The sequence below is a fragment of the Myotis yumanensis genome, unplaced genomic scaffold (genome assembly GCF_028538775.1).
Source record: "Myotis yumanensis isolate MYYU_CA2020_CCGP unplaced genomic scaffold, mMyoYum1.0.hap1 SCAF_13, whole genome shotgun sequence".
NCBI lineage: Eukaryota > Metazoa > Chordata > Mammalia > Chiroptera > Vespertilionidae > Myotis > Myotis yumanensis.
The window spans coordinates 43,258,268-43,271,660 of NW_027223764.1; the positions used below are offsets into that span (position 1 = coordinate 43,258,268).

At 44.5% G+C, this 13,393-nt stretch overlaps 1 protein-coding gene across 2 annotated transcripts in view; it reads right to left on the reverse strand.

Moving 5' to 3' along the window:
- Positions 1-507: 507 nt before the first annotated feature.
- Positions 508-13,393, reverse strand: part of MICU1 (mitochondrial calcium uptake 1) — a 174,920-nt gene continuing 162,034 nt past the window's right edge. For both annotated transcript variants that reach the window (XM_070432948.1, XM_070432946.1), the window contains 2 exons: positions 5,969-6,058; positions 508-1,456 (listed from right to left, as the gene is read on the reverse strand). In XM_070432948.1, coding sequence (XP_070289049.1) covers positions 1,296-1,456; positions 5,969-6,058 — 251 coding nt within the window. In that variant the 3' untranslated portion in view covers positions 508-1,295. The remainder of the gene's footprint in view (positions 1,457-5,968; positions 6,059-13,393) is intronic.

A 13,393-nucleotide genomic window follows, 5' to 3' on the forward strand; every position in this document is an offset into this window, starting at 1 on the left:
AATATTCTATTGAGATCTTCCCCTGGGACCTCCCCTAACACCCCCACCCTTACCACCTTTAGGACAGCCGACACTCTCTGTGGAGCGCGCCTGAGCCTGAGCCTTTCCCCACCCCTTACTCCATGTGTCTTCCTTGCCTCTCTCCTAACTTCCAAGGCCCTTCTTTTGCTTCTGTAACTTGTTTCCTGAGCCCATTCTTCTATGGCTCACTCCTACCTCTGTGACTTTCTAAATAAATGTTCTCTTAAAAGTTTGAGTCTTGGCTCTGCATTCTTTCTCAGCTAGAACTCAAGTACCGAGGTTGCTGAACCGAGGTCTAATACCTGGTGCCGTTTTCAGCACTGACACCACCACTAACCTCCAAATGCCCCCACCTCTTGTTTGTGCCTAAAATTGCCTTTAACAGGAAGAACCAGACTCTGGTAGAAAGAACACAGGATCTCAAACCTAGTGGAGAAGTGAAATGAGAGGGCCCCAGAGGGTCCCAAAATAAAGGAGACAACAGCCTTTGGAGGGTTTGTCGCAAACTTATTATTGAAGTGCAGAGGGCAGAGGGGTTCCGAGCAGGCCTCAGCTTCAGAGGCAGTCCTGGAGGAGGAATGGCACCTGCAGGGAACATGAACTCAGTCACTGCTGCTCACTACACAGGGTTGCGGTGGAGTCTTCTTACGGAGCCTGAGAGCAAAAGAAGGGAGAGCCAGCAAGCAGCTGCTTTAGATTCCACATTTGCTGCATTCCCACTGCGACATCACCTCCCTGGAGCAGGCCTCAGAGCCAAGCTGGGGACGGGCAAAGACCCTTCTCTGGCCCTGGCTGCCTGCCAGCTCGGGGCGGCCCAGGCATCCTCACTCTCTTCATCACAGACTTCCTTTTGCTGCCAGAGGTTTTCCCAATTTGTAGCTTAAAAGCACCAGCAGGAGAAAAAGCAAGGAATGTTCTTGTTAATATAAATCCACAGCAAGAACGAGTGGAGAACTGGGTGTTTTCCAGGGTTGGTGGATATCTGTGAATGTCCACTCGTTCTTTATGCTTGGGTGGGTAGTGCTGCTGAAGGTGCCAAATGTGTGAGTGTTTAGGACGACTCCATGTTTTTGAGAACCAATGGGGAGAGTCACTGGGCAGAATCAGAGCCTAGAATCAGGGGAAGGACGGAGAGGGGAAACGGGTTGAATCCTGAGATCATTCCCAAAGGAAGGCAGCACTACTTCCAGCAGCAGCAGGAAGGCCTGTGCCAAGGCTCTGCTTGAGCGGCAGGGTAGTGGGTTAAGGAGGTGGCCCCCTCTTGCTGTTTTGGGTTACTGCTTGGGCAAAGCGAAGTCCCAGGCGGTATCCTGTGCACATTTCCACATGGCCTGCACCAGGCGGGTGAAGCCCATGTCTTTGGGCTTCTCCAGGCCTCTCATCAACCGTTGCTTCATGATGGAAACAAATTCCTTGTTGCTCAGCTCCCCGTTGCCTAGAGTAAGAGGCAAACATGACAAGGGTAAGAGGAGGCCTCAGAATGAAGACAGAAAATTCCATTGTTCACACAATGTGAGTTGTAAAGCCCAGTGCTCTCTCACAGCCAAATTGAATTCTCTTGAACTGAAACGAACTGGTTTGTTCTTGATCTTTCTGGCTGCATGCAACTCTGACAGGTCAGTATGACAAAGTTAAATGAGAATATACTCTATGTCAGGTCCTGTGCTAGGTGTTGTGAATAAGGAGACAAACCTTTGTGCTTTGAAATACAGGTTGTGGGAGAGACAAACACATGATCTCAACAGTGTGGTAAATGCCATAATGGGGTAAAGGATACTCTAGGGGTGCATAGGGAGACTCTCTAACCCAAGCTGGAGGTGGTACAACTACAGGTCAGCAAAGCTTTCCTGGGGGAGACTCTTAAGTTGAATCCCAAAGGACTAACAGGAATTGGCCAAGTGAAGGAGAGTGAGATGGAAAGCATTCCAAGTAGTGGTAGTAGCATTAGCAAAGGCAGAGCAGGGAGCAGCAGGCTGACGGAGCTACTGGTAGGTATTGCTGGACTCACAGGAGTGGGGGCATGGCAAGTAAACTAAAGAGGCAGGCAGGAGACAGGTCCCCAAGGATCTTGTATTTTCATGAAAGGGTTTGCACTTTATCTTCTGGGTGGTAGAGTGCCAGGAAAGGACTGGAAGCAGGGGAGTGGAGTGCAGTTAGATTTCCATTTGGAGAGATTTTTCTGGCTGAATATATGGGGATGGGACCAGAGAGTGGCACAACTGGAGTATGGGGGTCATTTAGGAGATTGCTACAATGGTCAGGTGAGAGATGAGGGTTGTTCATGGTGAAAACCAAAATCACTACCTGGCTTTGGGTTGAGCCCATTTTCTCAAGGATTCCCGTCCACCCTCCCCCGGAGCAGATGCTCAGGTCTGCAAGGAACTTGGAGAGCATCTGCTTTCACCAAAGGTCCCCTCTCAGTCACATGGAACAGTGACCACTCCAGCAGCGGGAGGCAGTTCCTTGACTAGAGGCCCAGGACTCACTGCCTCACTGGGGGTGATGAGGCAACAGGAAGCCAGCAAACAGACCTCCACTAATGACTGGTCTGGGGGAGAGTGCAGAGGGACTAAATGGGCTGCTTTTGTACAGACTACCTGAAAACCGGAACAGCCTGTTTTCTGGCTGAAGAGAGCATGGGCAACCACAGAGATACCCCGGGGATACCTCACAGCACGATTAAACAAACAAAAGCAGGCAAACTAGTCCATGGTGCTGTAAGTCAGGAGAGTGGCTGCCCCTGGGAGTGGAAGTGACCGGAAGGCAGCAGCAGGGGGCCTCTGTGGTCCAGGTAATGTGATGTTTCTGGACAACGGTGGTTACACAGGTATGTTCAGCTTTTAAAAATTCATCAATCTGCCCGGCAGGTGTGGCTCAGTGGTTGAGCATCAATCTATGAACCAGATGGTCATGATTTGATTCCAGGTCAGGACACATGCCCGGGTTTCAGGCTCCATCTCCAGTAGGGGGTGTGCAGGAGGCAGCCGATGAATGATTTTCTTTCATCATTGATGTTTTTTTTTTTTATCTCTCCCTCTCCTTTCCTTTCTGAAATCAATACAAATGTATTTTAAAAATTCATCACTCTGTACACTTATGATATTTACACTTTTCTGTATGTATATTTCAATATTAAAAGTAGCCTTGCTGGGCTAAGCAATCAATAATATGGCTTACTAAAAATGTAATTAAAAGAGCAAAAAGTCTAAATAAGATTCTTAATATTTTGTATGTAAAATGAAACTTCAGATGAAAAAATCTGAGGCCATTTCATTCAAACTACTGTGGGATTTGTTTCCTGCTTCCCTAAGGCCAGAGCTGACTAGTCTGGATGGCTCTAGGGGTATGACTGAATGTCATCTGTGTGTGTGTGTGTGTGTGTGTGTGTGTGTGTGTGACCTGTGAGTGCAACTCAAAATTCTTTGCTGAACAAGTCCTCTGACATTTTGACCTAAGACCTTGCACTGGTAGAAATACAATGTCTTTTTATTCTTATTTTTCTAATACAGTAATATTGGTAATCAATATTATTTTATATTAGTTTCAAGTGTATAGCATACTGGTTAGACAATTATATAATTTACAAAGCAATTCCCTTATAATGCTAGTACCCACCTGGCACCATACATAGTTATTACAATATTATTGACTGTATTCCCTATGCTGTATAATTCCTCCTCAGGCCTATTTTGTAACTACCAATTTGTAATGATAATGGCTTTTAAATTTAATATATACTTCCTTTTTCTGTAGATTAAGAAAATAAGCCCCAGAGATGTTAAATGATTTTCTAAAGGTGACTCAAGTAGATATTGGCAGAGCCTGCTTCTAAAAGGCTGGAAAATCAAATGTAATTTCCCAGGCCCTCCTAGGAGTAGAGAACTGTGAGGCTGGTTGCCTGTATTCTCTGATTCACCTCACAGACCAGCTCTAGGATATCGGCTTCAAAAATTATGAAAATTATAAACGTAAATGTTTCTTAAAAAAACAACAACAAACCACTTGAATGTGATTAGAGTAAAAATACCTGGGGATGGGCCCTGGCCTGTTATGGCTCAGTTGGTTGGAGCATTATCCTGTACACCAAAAGCTGATGGGTTCGATTCCTGGTCAGGGCACATACCAGATTGTGGGCTCCAGGGCACATGTGTGAGGTAACCAATGTTTCTGTTTCTCTCTCCATTTCTCTCTCTCAAAAAATAAATTAAAAAAACTTTGGAGCCCTAACTGGTTTGGCTCAGAGGACAGAGTGTCAGCCTACAGACTGAAGGGTCCCAGGTTCGATTCCAGTTAAGGGCACATGCTTGGATTGCGGGCTCGATCCTCAGTAGGGGGCATGCAGGAGGCAGCCAATCGATGATTCTCTCTCATCATTGATGTTTCTATCTCTCTCTCCCTCTTCCTATCTCTGAAATCAATAAAAATATATTTTAAAAAATCTTTGGGCAGTTAATCTCTCTACAGTAATGCTATTCATTAGAACTCTCTTCAATGAGGGAAATGTTTTTTTAAATCGGTGCTGTTCAATACAGTAGCCACTGGTCACACATGGCTACTGAGCACTTAAAATGTAGCTAACGAGACCAAAGAACTGAGTTTTAGAGTATATTCAATTTTAATTAATTTACATTAAAATAGTCATATGTAACTAGTGGTATCATACTGGACAGGGCAGCCTAGATGGGGCCATTTCCTTGTCCTAGCCCTGGGACTTCCTTTGACTCAGACCTCAGTTGTGATTGCAGGTAGTAGATTTAAATAACTTGAGCTCAACTTAATAACAAATAAGTTAATGAGATTATGTGTAAAGTACTATCTGAAGTCCTGTATGTGTGGGGTTTCTAAAGGTGAACAGGACCTGTAACTAACCTTAAAAGTTCACAATTTAGTAGGGAAGGCAAGACCACATATACAGAGATAGAGTGTAACATGTAGTAATGTGGATAAATTGACTCAAGTTAAAGAATGAAAAAAAAATCATTTTGCTGGGATCAAAACAGAAGATTTCACATAGGCAGATGCTTCTGGGCTGGTTCTTGAATTCCCATAGCCTTGCTTCTTGAAGGAAGATGAACAATGAACCTTGGCTGGGAGACAAGCAATGGAGGTGGGACAAGCAATGGAGTCGAGACAAGCCATGGAGGTGAGACAGCATAGAGGGTGGCATTACTGAGCTCTGATTCGGACCCTGGTTTTGCTGTCTACTATTACCTTTGTGATTCTGGGAAAATTACTCAACCTATCTGAGTCTCTCAGCTTCCGGGTCTGTAAATGTGGTTAGTAACAATCCAATGTCAGAGGATTAAGTGAGCAGCTTAGCACAGAAAGCACTGATAAAAGTGTGAGCCCCCGTTGTGAATATTAGTATCATTATGATGTCAGCTAACAGAGCTGAGAAATAATGCTAGAGCAGAAGCGGGATCTCTCACAGGGCTTCCTACAGAGTGGTCACAGACACCCAGATGGCTGCAAGCTGGGTGCCACGATGGAGTGTGGATGACCGAAATGCGCCCTGGGAGGAGGAGACGCAGCATCTTCCTAGACATTCAGGTCCTCGAGTGCTCCCAATCTACTGAGCAGCAAGCTGGGTCCAATATTTTTGTTTCTATTTTTTTTAAGCTTTTATATTTGAGTTTATTGTTTATTTAACTTTGAAACACTTCTATAGTTGAATTGTTTCCATTTTTAAGGTCCTTGTGGTCATAATTAATTGAGAACTATAGGCAAATGGGAATTACAGGAAGAACTGGAAAACACAAATCAGGACGGGGGGTTATATTTCTCAATGTCATGATGCTGAGGGCTGAACCATCGATGTGGGGAAGGGGTAGGCTAAAGAGGTGTGGGCTACTACGTGCAGCTGTCTGCAAGGCTCCATTCCAAACAGTGTCCCCTCCAAGGGCAGTAGGCTGAGTCCTCCCGCCTGACTCCAGAGGGCCCCACTCACCATCACAGTCAAAGAGCGCAAACACCACATCACACACATGGTCTGAGAGCTCCACTTTAGCCACTGTCCTGGCCACCTGCTGCATGGTCACTGAAGAAGAAAGGAAGATGCTAAATTAGCATAGCAGAGGGACTTGCATTTTGCTTTCTCTAAATGTGGTGGATAAAACTACTCAATCATAATAAAGAGTTTTCAACTGTAGTTAAGAAAATGATAATTTAGTGTTTAATCCATAACCCACTGGAAAGAACATGATAACAAAAGTAAATACCCGGTAGCAAAAGGAAGGGGAGGTGGGAAATGAGGAGGCTCCCCTCAGTAACTAAGGCTTCACCCTTCAGTTACTGACAGTAAGTACCTGCATGGATGAGCTCCTTGGCCCCTCCTCCGTACAGGTTTTCCACCTGCCGCCTTGTCCTTTCTAACTCAGCCCCTGGGGATAAGGGGTGGCCAGTCTCACTAGTTCAGGATGTAGCCTTTTTTGTTTGTCTTTTTCCGACTTCCAGAGAATCTTTTCTCTCATGCCAATTTCTCTTTTTCTGACATTTACTGTTAAACGCTAGCAATCATGTGAGAAGTGTGTTCTCATGGAAATAAGCCACGAAGGACTAGGCAGTTTCCACTGCCTTTTACCCCATTTATCGTGATCTACCTGCATCTATAAATTTTATATCTACATTAACGATGCTATTGCTTCTAGACACACTCTTACGTGAGGTAAAGCATGGAGGAAAGGAAAGAATTAGTTTATACTTACCCAGAAGCAATGTGAACTTTAAAACTAGAGTCGTGTGCCTTCTCTGCCTATGTAATCCCTGTAACTTCAGTTCTTTCTTGTCATTTTTTCCCTACATTTGGTCTTTCACGTCACCTCCACATATTCAGTGCCGATACAAATGCCAGAGCAATGCAGAGGAGCGGGGTGATGCAGTAGGAAGGCTGGGCTTAAGTCACAAGACCTGAGCTCCAGTCCTGACTCCACCACCACCATTCTGTGTGAACCCCATGGAGTAGCTTGACCTTTTTGATTGAATTTTCTCATTCAAATGAGGGAATGTCACAAGATAACTGCTGAGGTGGTTTAGTATGCAAAAAAGTTTACTGGTGTTTTCTGGAATCTGAGAATAGGGTGGGGTGGAGCTATACAGAAATAGCTGAGGATCTCGGTGGCAAAGGGTAGAGGAAGGTAATATTAGCCACAAGCTAAGCTACACCTCAGTGTTCAAAGCCTGTGGCTTGAGGGGCACTCGGCTGCTCAGGAGGGTGGGGAGAGCCAGCTTCCTCTTCCTGCAGCTTTGGGTTACTATTCACACTGCCCTCTCTCAGATGAGAGTTAGGGTGGAGGAATCAGTGTCCCTTGGAAAGAAAAGATTTAAGCAAAAAATACGATTGCGGTGGCTGCTCATGAGCTGTGGTTAACTACTGAAAGGGGAGCTGGGCATCTCACACCTGCACAAGTTCCAGGGTTTAGAAACTTAGTCTCCTGGGTCTAGAGCCAGGGGTCCTCAAACTTTTTAAACAGGGGGCCAGTTCACTGTCCCTCAGACCGTTGGAGGGCCGGACTATAGTTTAAAAAAACAACTATGAACAAATTCCTATGCACACTGCACATATCTTATTTTGAAGTAAAAAAACAAAACGGGAACAAATACAATATTTGTATTTGCATGTGGCCCGCAGGCCGTAGTTTGAGGACCCCTGGTAGACACTTGATTTTCTCCACTGGCCCAGGAAGAACAGATTCCTCGTAACTAAATTGCTCAGGGAAGGAACAGAAATCATGGGCCAATTGACAATGGGAATAGTAACTAGATAGAGAACTAAAATGGTAACAGCTGGTTATTACACTTCTCAGTTGGAAACTATACTAAGGAAACTCAGTTCACCTCAGAAGACTGCTCAGTGAAAACACTGGATGCTCTCAAACTGTGATCGCCCCCATGGCTACAGAAATATGTTCTGAGAAATAGATCAAGACTTCTGTATCAGTGTGTTACATAAACACGAATGCTTTTTGTTAACCATCCCTTTTTTCTGCATTTCACATCAATCTCACACTCTGTTGTAACTGATAAGTATCCTCTTTTTCTCCTCCCCAGTTCCTCCATTCTCTCAGGGCAGAGTGCCTACTGCCAATTCCTCTTGATATTCCGGGTGCCCATCCTTCTCCCCATGAAGATGGGCCCTTTCCTCTAAAAAACCATGAACTAAAACAATATCTAAGGATGTCAGTGCGAGCTCCTGAGAACTGTTAGTGAAAGCTCGTGAAAGTATTAAGTGGCTGTGGAAGAGGGACCTCTGGAGGCCACCAACAGGAATGCCTCATCGCAAATGCCATCCTGTGACAGTACAGCTACAGACTATCCTCCATGTCATATGGAGGGCTCCGACACCACTGTGCTACAGGGGGACTCCAACTCCAACCACTGGGAAGTTACCAGTCAGCAAATAGCCTGGTGGGGGTGCCCTTCCATAGGCCCCCAGGATATGAATCAGAGCAGAGGAGGAAACAAACATTTAACTAGCTGGTGAGCTGTCAAGCCGGGAGTGCTCGGGGCAAGTGGGATGACAGCAGATTAGGTGCCAAGCACTCGACAGCTGGTCCTGAGAGTTGGCTCATTCATATTTGCTTCCACATCCCTGAATAAATCACTAAGTCGTAATCAAATCACAGTAAGCAGAACTCCTCTCCTTCCCCTGCAGATGCCGACTTCCCCATGCAGACCAGCTGTTGGTAGTGGAGTTTGATTGATGGCTGAAATTCCAGTTTCTAATCTGAAAGATGTCTACATGGAGCATGAAATCACCCTGGAGAAAGCTTAGGTTTCCAAGGCCTATGTACTCCTTTTGTACAAATTTGGCCCAGCTGCCTGAATAATAGATGGACATAAGACTGGGTGATTTCTACTAGATTGGGACAGGGGAGAATTGGAAAAAGTGGACTCAACTGGCACTCAAAAATGTGGTACCATCTGGCCTTCCGAAAAGTCCAAACAGAATCTGAGTTGTGCCAGGTTCCAAGTTTACTCTCTGGCATGTTCCACGGCTGGACAATTCAACAGTAGAGAGAAACACACACTGAGTTTGTGTAACTATAATATTAGAAGCGATCCTGTATAATAAAACCCTAATATGCAAATCGTCCGAACAGTGGAACACTGGTCACTATGATGCACACTGACCACCAGGGGGAAGATGCTCAATGCAGGAGCTGCCCCCTGGTGGTCAGTGCACTTCCACAGGGGGAGGGCCACTCAGCCAGAAGCCGGGCTCATGGCTGGCAAGCGCAGTGGTGGTGGTGGGAGCCTCTCCCACCTCTGCTGCCGGCGGGTGGTAAGGAGTGAGGGGTCCCGGACTGCGAGAGGGCGCAGGCTGGGCTGAGGGACCCCCCCGCAGTGCATGAAATTTTGTGCACCGGGCCTCTAGTATTACATAAAACTATTTACCACAGTAGCCAAACAGAAGAAAGGAGAGTTCTGAAGTGACAAGAGCCCACATATCCACATGGAATCAGAGAATCTTAGAACTGGAAGAGACCTCAGAGGAAATGTGAAATCCAGAGAGGTTAAATGATTTTCCCAGGGTCACAAAGCTAGCTGGTAGCAGCTGGGTCTAGGAACTAGGTCTCCTGACCTCCAACCCAATGACTTTTCCCCTACACACACTGGGTCTACTTGATCCCTTATATGGACAATACTATTCTCCTCAATGACTATTACCCTAAACAAGAGAAAGAACTCAGAGGAAAGAAAAGCCAAATTGGGAAATCCTTAGTGCTAGCGAGGAGGGTTGAATAGCTGGGGGTTGTGAGGAGGCAGCTTTATAGTGTGACCACAGATCTATACAGTGGAAGGCATAAGCATTTCCTTGTAACTTACTGACAACTTCACAGACAACTTAAAAGGTTTATTAAACTGCAACCCAATGAAAAACATGTGAAATAAAGGTGTCCCTGGGAGCATTTCCCACAGCTGCCTCTGAGGCACAGACACAGCTATGGGCAGCATGACCCAGTTAGGAGCTGCCCGCCTCCTCCTGCACAAAGGTGTTTGGAGAGGTAATATGCCAAGTTGGGCTGACAGTCTCTAGCTGTGTGGCCATGTGATTATTCCTGCAGTGGAGAGAATCAAAAGCTGGCTTGTGACTGCCAAGGTTACGTGAGGGGAGGCATTTCTGCTTCAGCCCTGGAAAGGCTTATGATGCAGATGTCTTAGTTTCTTCAGCCCATCCCTAGATGGCTTTGGGGGGAGGTGTGGGGACAGAGGGAAGGGTTTTCACTTAAAGGGTATTTGTCCTTTCTCTTTATTTTTTAACATATATTTTTATTGATTTCAGAGAGAGAAAGTGAGAGAGAGAGAGAGAGAGAGAGAGAGAGAGAAACATCAATGACGAGAGAGAATCATCGATCAGCTGACTTCTGCACACTCCCTACCAGGGATCCAGCCTGCAACCCGGGCATGTGCCCTGACCGGGAATTGAACCATGACCTTCTGATTCAGAGGTCAATACTCAACCACTGAGCCAAATTGGCTGGGCGGTCCTTTCTTTTTTTTTATTTTCTTCTTCCAGGATACTTTGGCTAATATAACACACACCTGATTTGGGCGTGGGGTAGAAGATAGCATTTAGGAGAAGTGGCGATTTAAGAAGCCAGGAGGAATACAGTACACTGATAATGACAATTATAACTGTCCTTGTTCTGCACGGTGCTTTCGAGCCACAGGCAGGTTGACCCTCTGTGCTCAGGCTGCCAAAGGTGAGGGAGGTCCTGGCTCCTAAACACTGGACATGCTGAGGAGAAAACCTGCAGTCAGGTTTCTGAACCTCAAGCTGATGCTTCAATGGCCTTACTTGCTTAGCACCATTAGGTAGTCAGTGATTCCAGCTGACACCAAGATCAAGAGGGAGATCCAATTTAGTGGGGAAATCATACATACCATTAAGATTGAGAAATACATAGGAGAAATATCAGGCATATTAACAACACATCTGAGTTACAGTAGAATAGTCTGTATTGGGTAGGAGGTACATTTGGGACCTGAATCCTAAGGACTAAAAAGACTGCTTCAGACGTGGGCATGCATGGTAGTGGGTGATATGGGGTGGGGCTGGGGGAGTCAGCTTGAATGAAGTACTGAAAGCAGGAGGGGATGCCGATGCCTGGCTAGAGCTAGAGCAGGTGCAGGAGGCAGGATGGGGTGGAGAAGGGCACATGAGGCAGTTAGAGTAGGTTTTACAGAGGGCGAGTCACGTCTCCGTGCAAGGACATCTCCATGATGAAGCCCATTTCCCATATTAATTTGCTTTCCCTCTTAGACTCTTTAAATTTCATTCTTTTTATTTTAAAAAGTTATTTTTCATTAATCAATATATTCCCCTTTTTTAAAATTCAAGTGGTAAAAAAAGGGTTAAAGTCTCCCTCCCCACCTTACACTCCAGTTGTCACCTGGTCATCCAGAGGCAACCAGTATCTCCAGTTTCCCCAGAAATAGTTTATGGATATAAAATGAAATATTTATTCTTCATTTCTTCTCACAAAAATGGTAGTATACCAAAACATGCAGCTTTTCTTTACTCATTTAATAACATATCTGAGAAATTTCATACCAGTTCATAAACAGTTCCATTAAAAAATATTTTATTGATTTTTCTGGAGAGAGAGGAAGAGAGAGGGAGAGGGAGAGAGAGAGAGAGAAACATCAATGTGAGAGAGAAACATCCAATGGTTATGATCAAACCTGCAACCTGGGTATGTGCCCTGATCAGGAATTGAACCTGTGACCTTTTGGTGCAAGGGACGATGCTCAACCAACTGAGCTACACGGGCCAGTGCAACAGTTTCTTTTTAACAGCTGCATAGTATTTTTCCAACAGGATGTATTATTATTTATTTCACCAATTTTTAGTTTATTCTAACCTCAATCTTGAAGAGAAAGTACTTTTTATCTCCCGTTTTACAAAATTACTCCCTTGTGGTCTATAGTTGTCAACTTCAAACAGAGTCTGAATCTCTGACAGCTAAAGTGAGAGCAAATGACATATTTAAAGTCAGTTTGCTGAAGTTATATGAAGGCTAAATACTCTTCATATTTATAAGTATCTTATGAAAGCTTCAGAAGCTTTGATGAGTAATAAACCTTGAAATCCCCAAAGAAGCAGTAGTTGCAATAAATACTAAATCACTTTACTTCCCACTTGGTGTAATTCCTTTCTGTTCCTTTTCTCTGTAGGATGTAATGTTGGCAGATTTTGTCCCTGCTTATCTATTTATGTGGATGTTTTGACAGTTTATCCCACCTTCAGCCTCCTCTCTCTCCCACTGGTAATCATGAATCCCTGAAGCAGTTCACTCTCTCTCCCCGAGGTCGTTTATAAAATTTTACTAAAACAATATATTCAAAGCAATATAGTTAAGTCAGAATCAATCTTTAAAATTGCTAAGCGACTTTAAATATGAGGAAATAAACCAGGTCTCTACAGAGAAAATGCCTCATAAAGCAAACATTTCTTTCAGAATTTGAGCTTTCTTGTCTACATCATGAGTAATTTTACTTTAAAAATGGATGACTTTGTCTTTTTTAAAATGTTTTTTTAAAACTGATTTTAGAGAGGGAAAGAGAGAGGGAGAGATAGAAACATCAACGATGAGAGAGAAGCATTGATTGGCTGCCTCCTTCACACTTACTGGGGATTGAGCCTGCAACCCAGGTATGTGCCCTGACCAGGAATCAACTATGACCTCCTGGTTCATGGGTCGATGCTCAACCACTGATCTACATGGCCAGGCTGACTTTGTCATAAATGAATGGAATCCTGGCAGACACTCCTCTTCAGATATAAATGTTTTTACAAAATGAAATGAACTGAAGCACTGGGGCATGCCTCCCACAAACTTTAAAAGAATTTATAAAATGAGAACTCTCCCCCAAAACTTCTTCTCCACACATCCTTATGACATTCCTGCTCCTGCTTTTAGGCTATGGCTGTCCTGGGGGGTACTCTCCCATATTCTTACTGTGAATTTCCTCCTATTTCTGCCTTCAAATATAAGCACTGGTCTCCTATATCATCTTCTGGGTTCTTCTAGCAGTAGTGTACCATGTACCAAAGAGAACAGTGGCATGGAACTCAGTGAACCTGAATCTCCAGTCTGTTTTGCATCACATTAGCTGTGATTTGAGCAAGTCATTTCCTTCATGTGTAAACAAAGAGGTTAAAAATAATAAAGTAGGGGTTTATGATTTCTAAGCTCCATTCCAGCCTTAAGTTTTATGACTGCCATGTTATTTTAATTTAAATTTTTATTTTCTTATTGATTTTAAAGAGAGGAAGGGAGATGGAGAAACATTGATGAGAGAGAAACATGGATCAACTGCCACCTGCACGCCCGCTACTGGGGATCAAGCCTGCAACCCAGGCATGTGC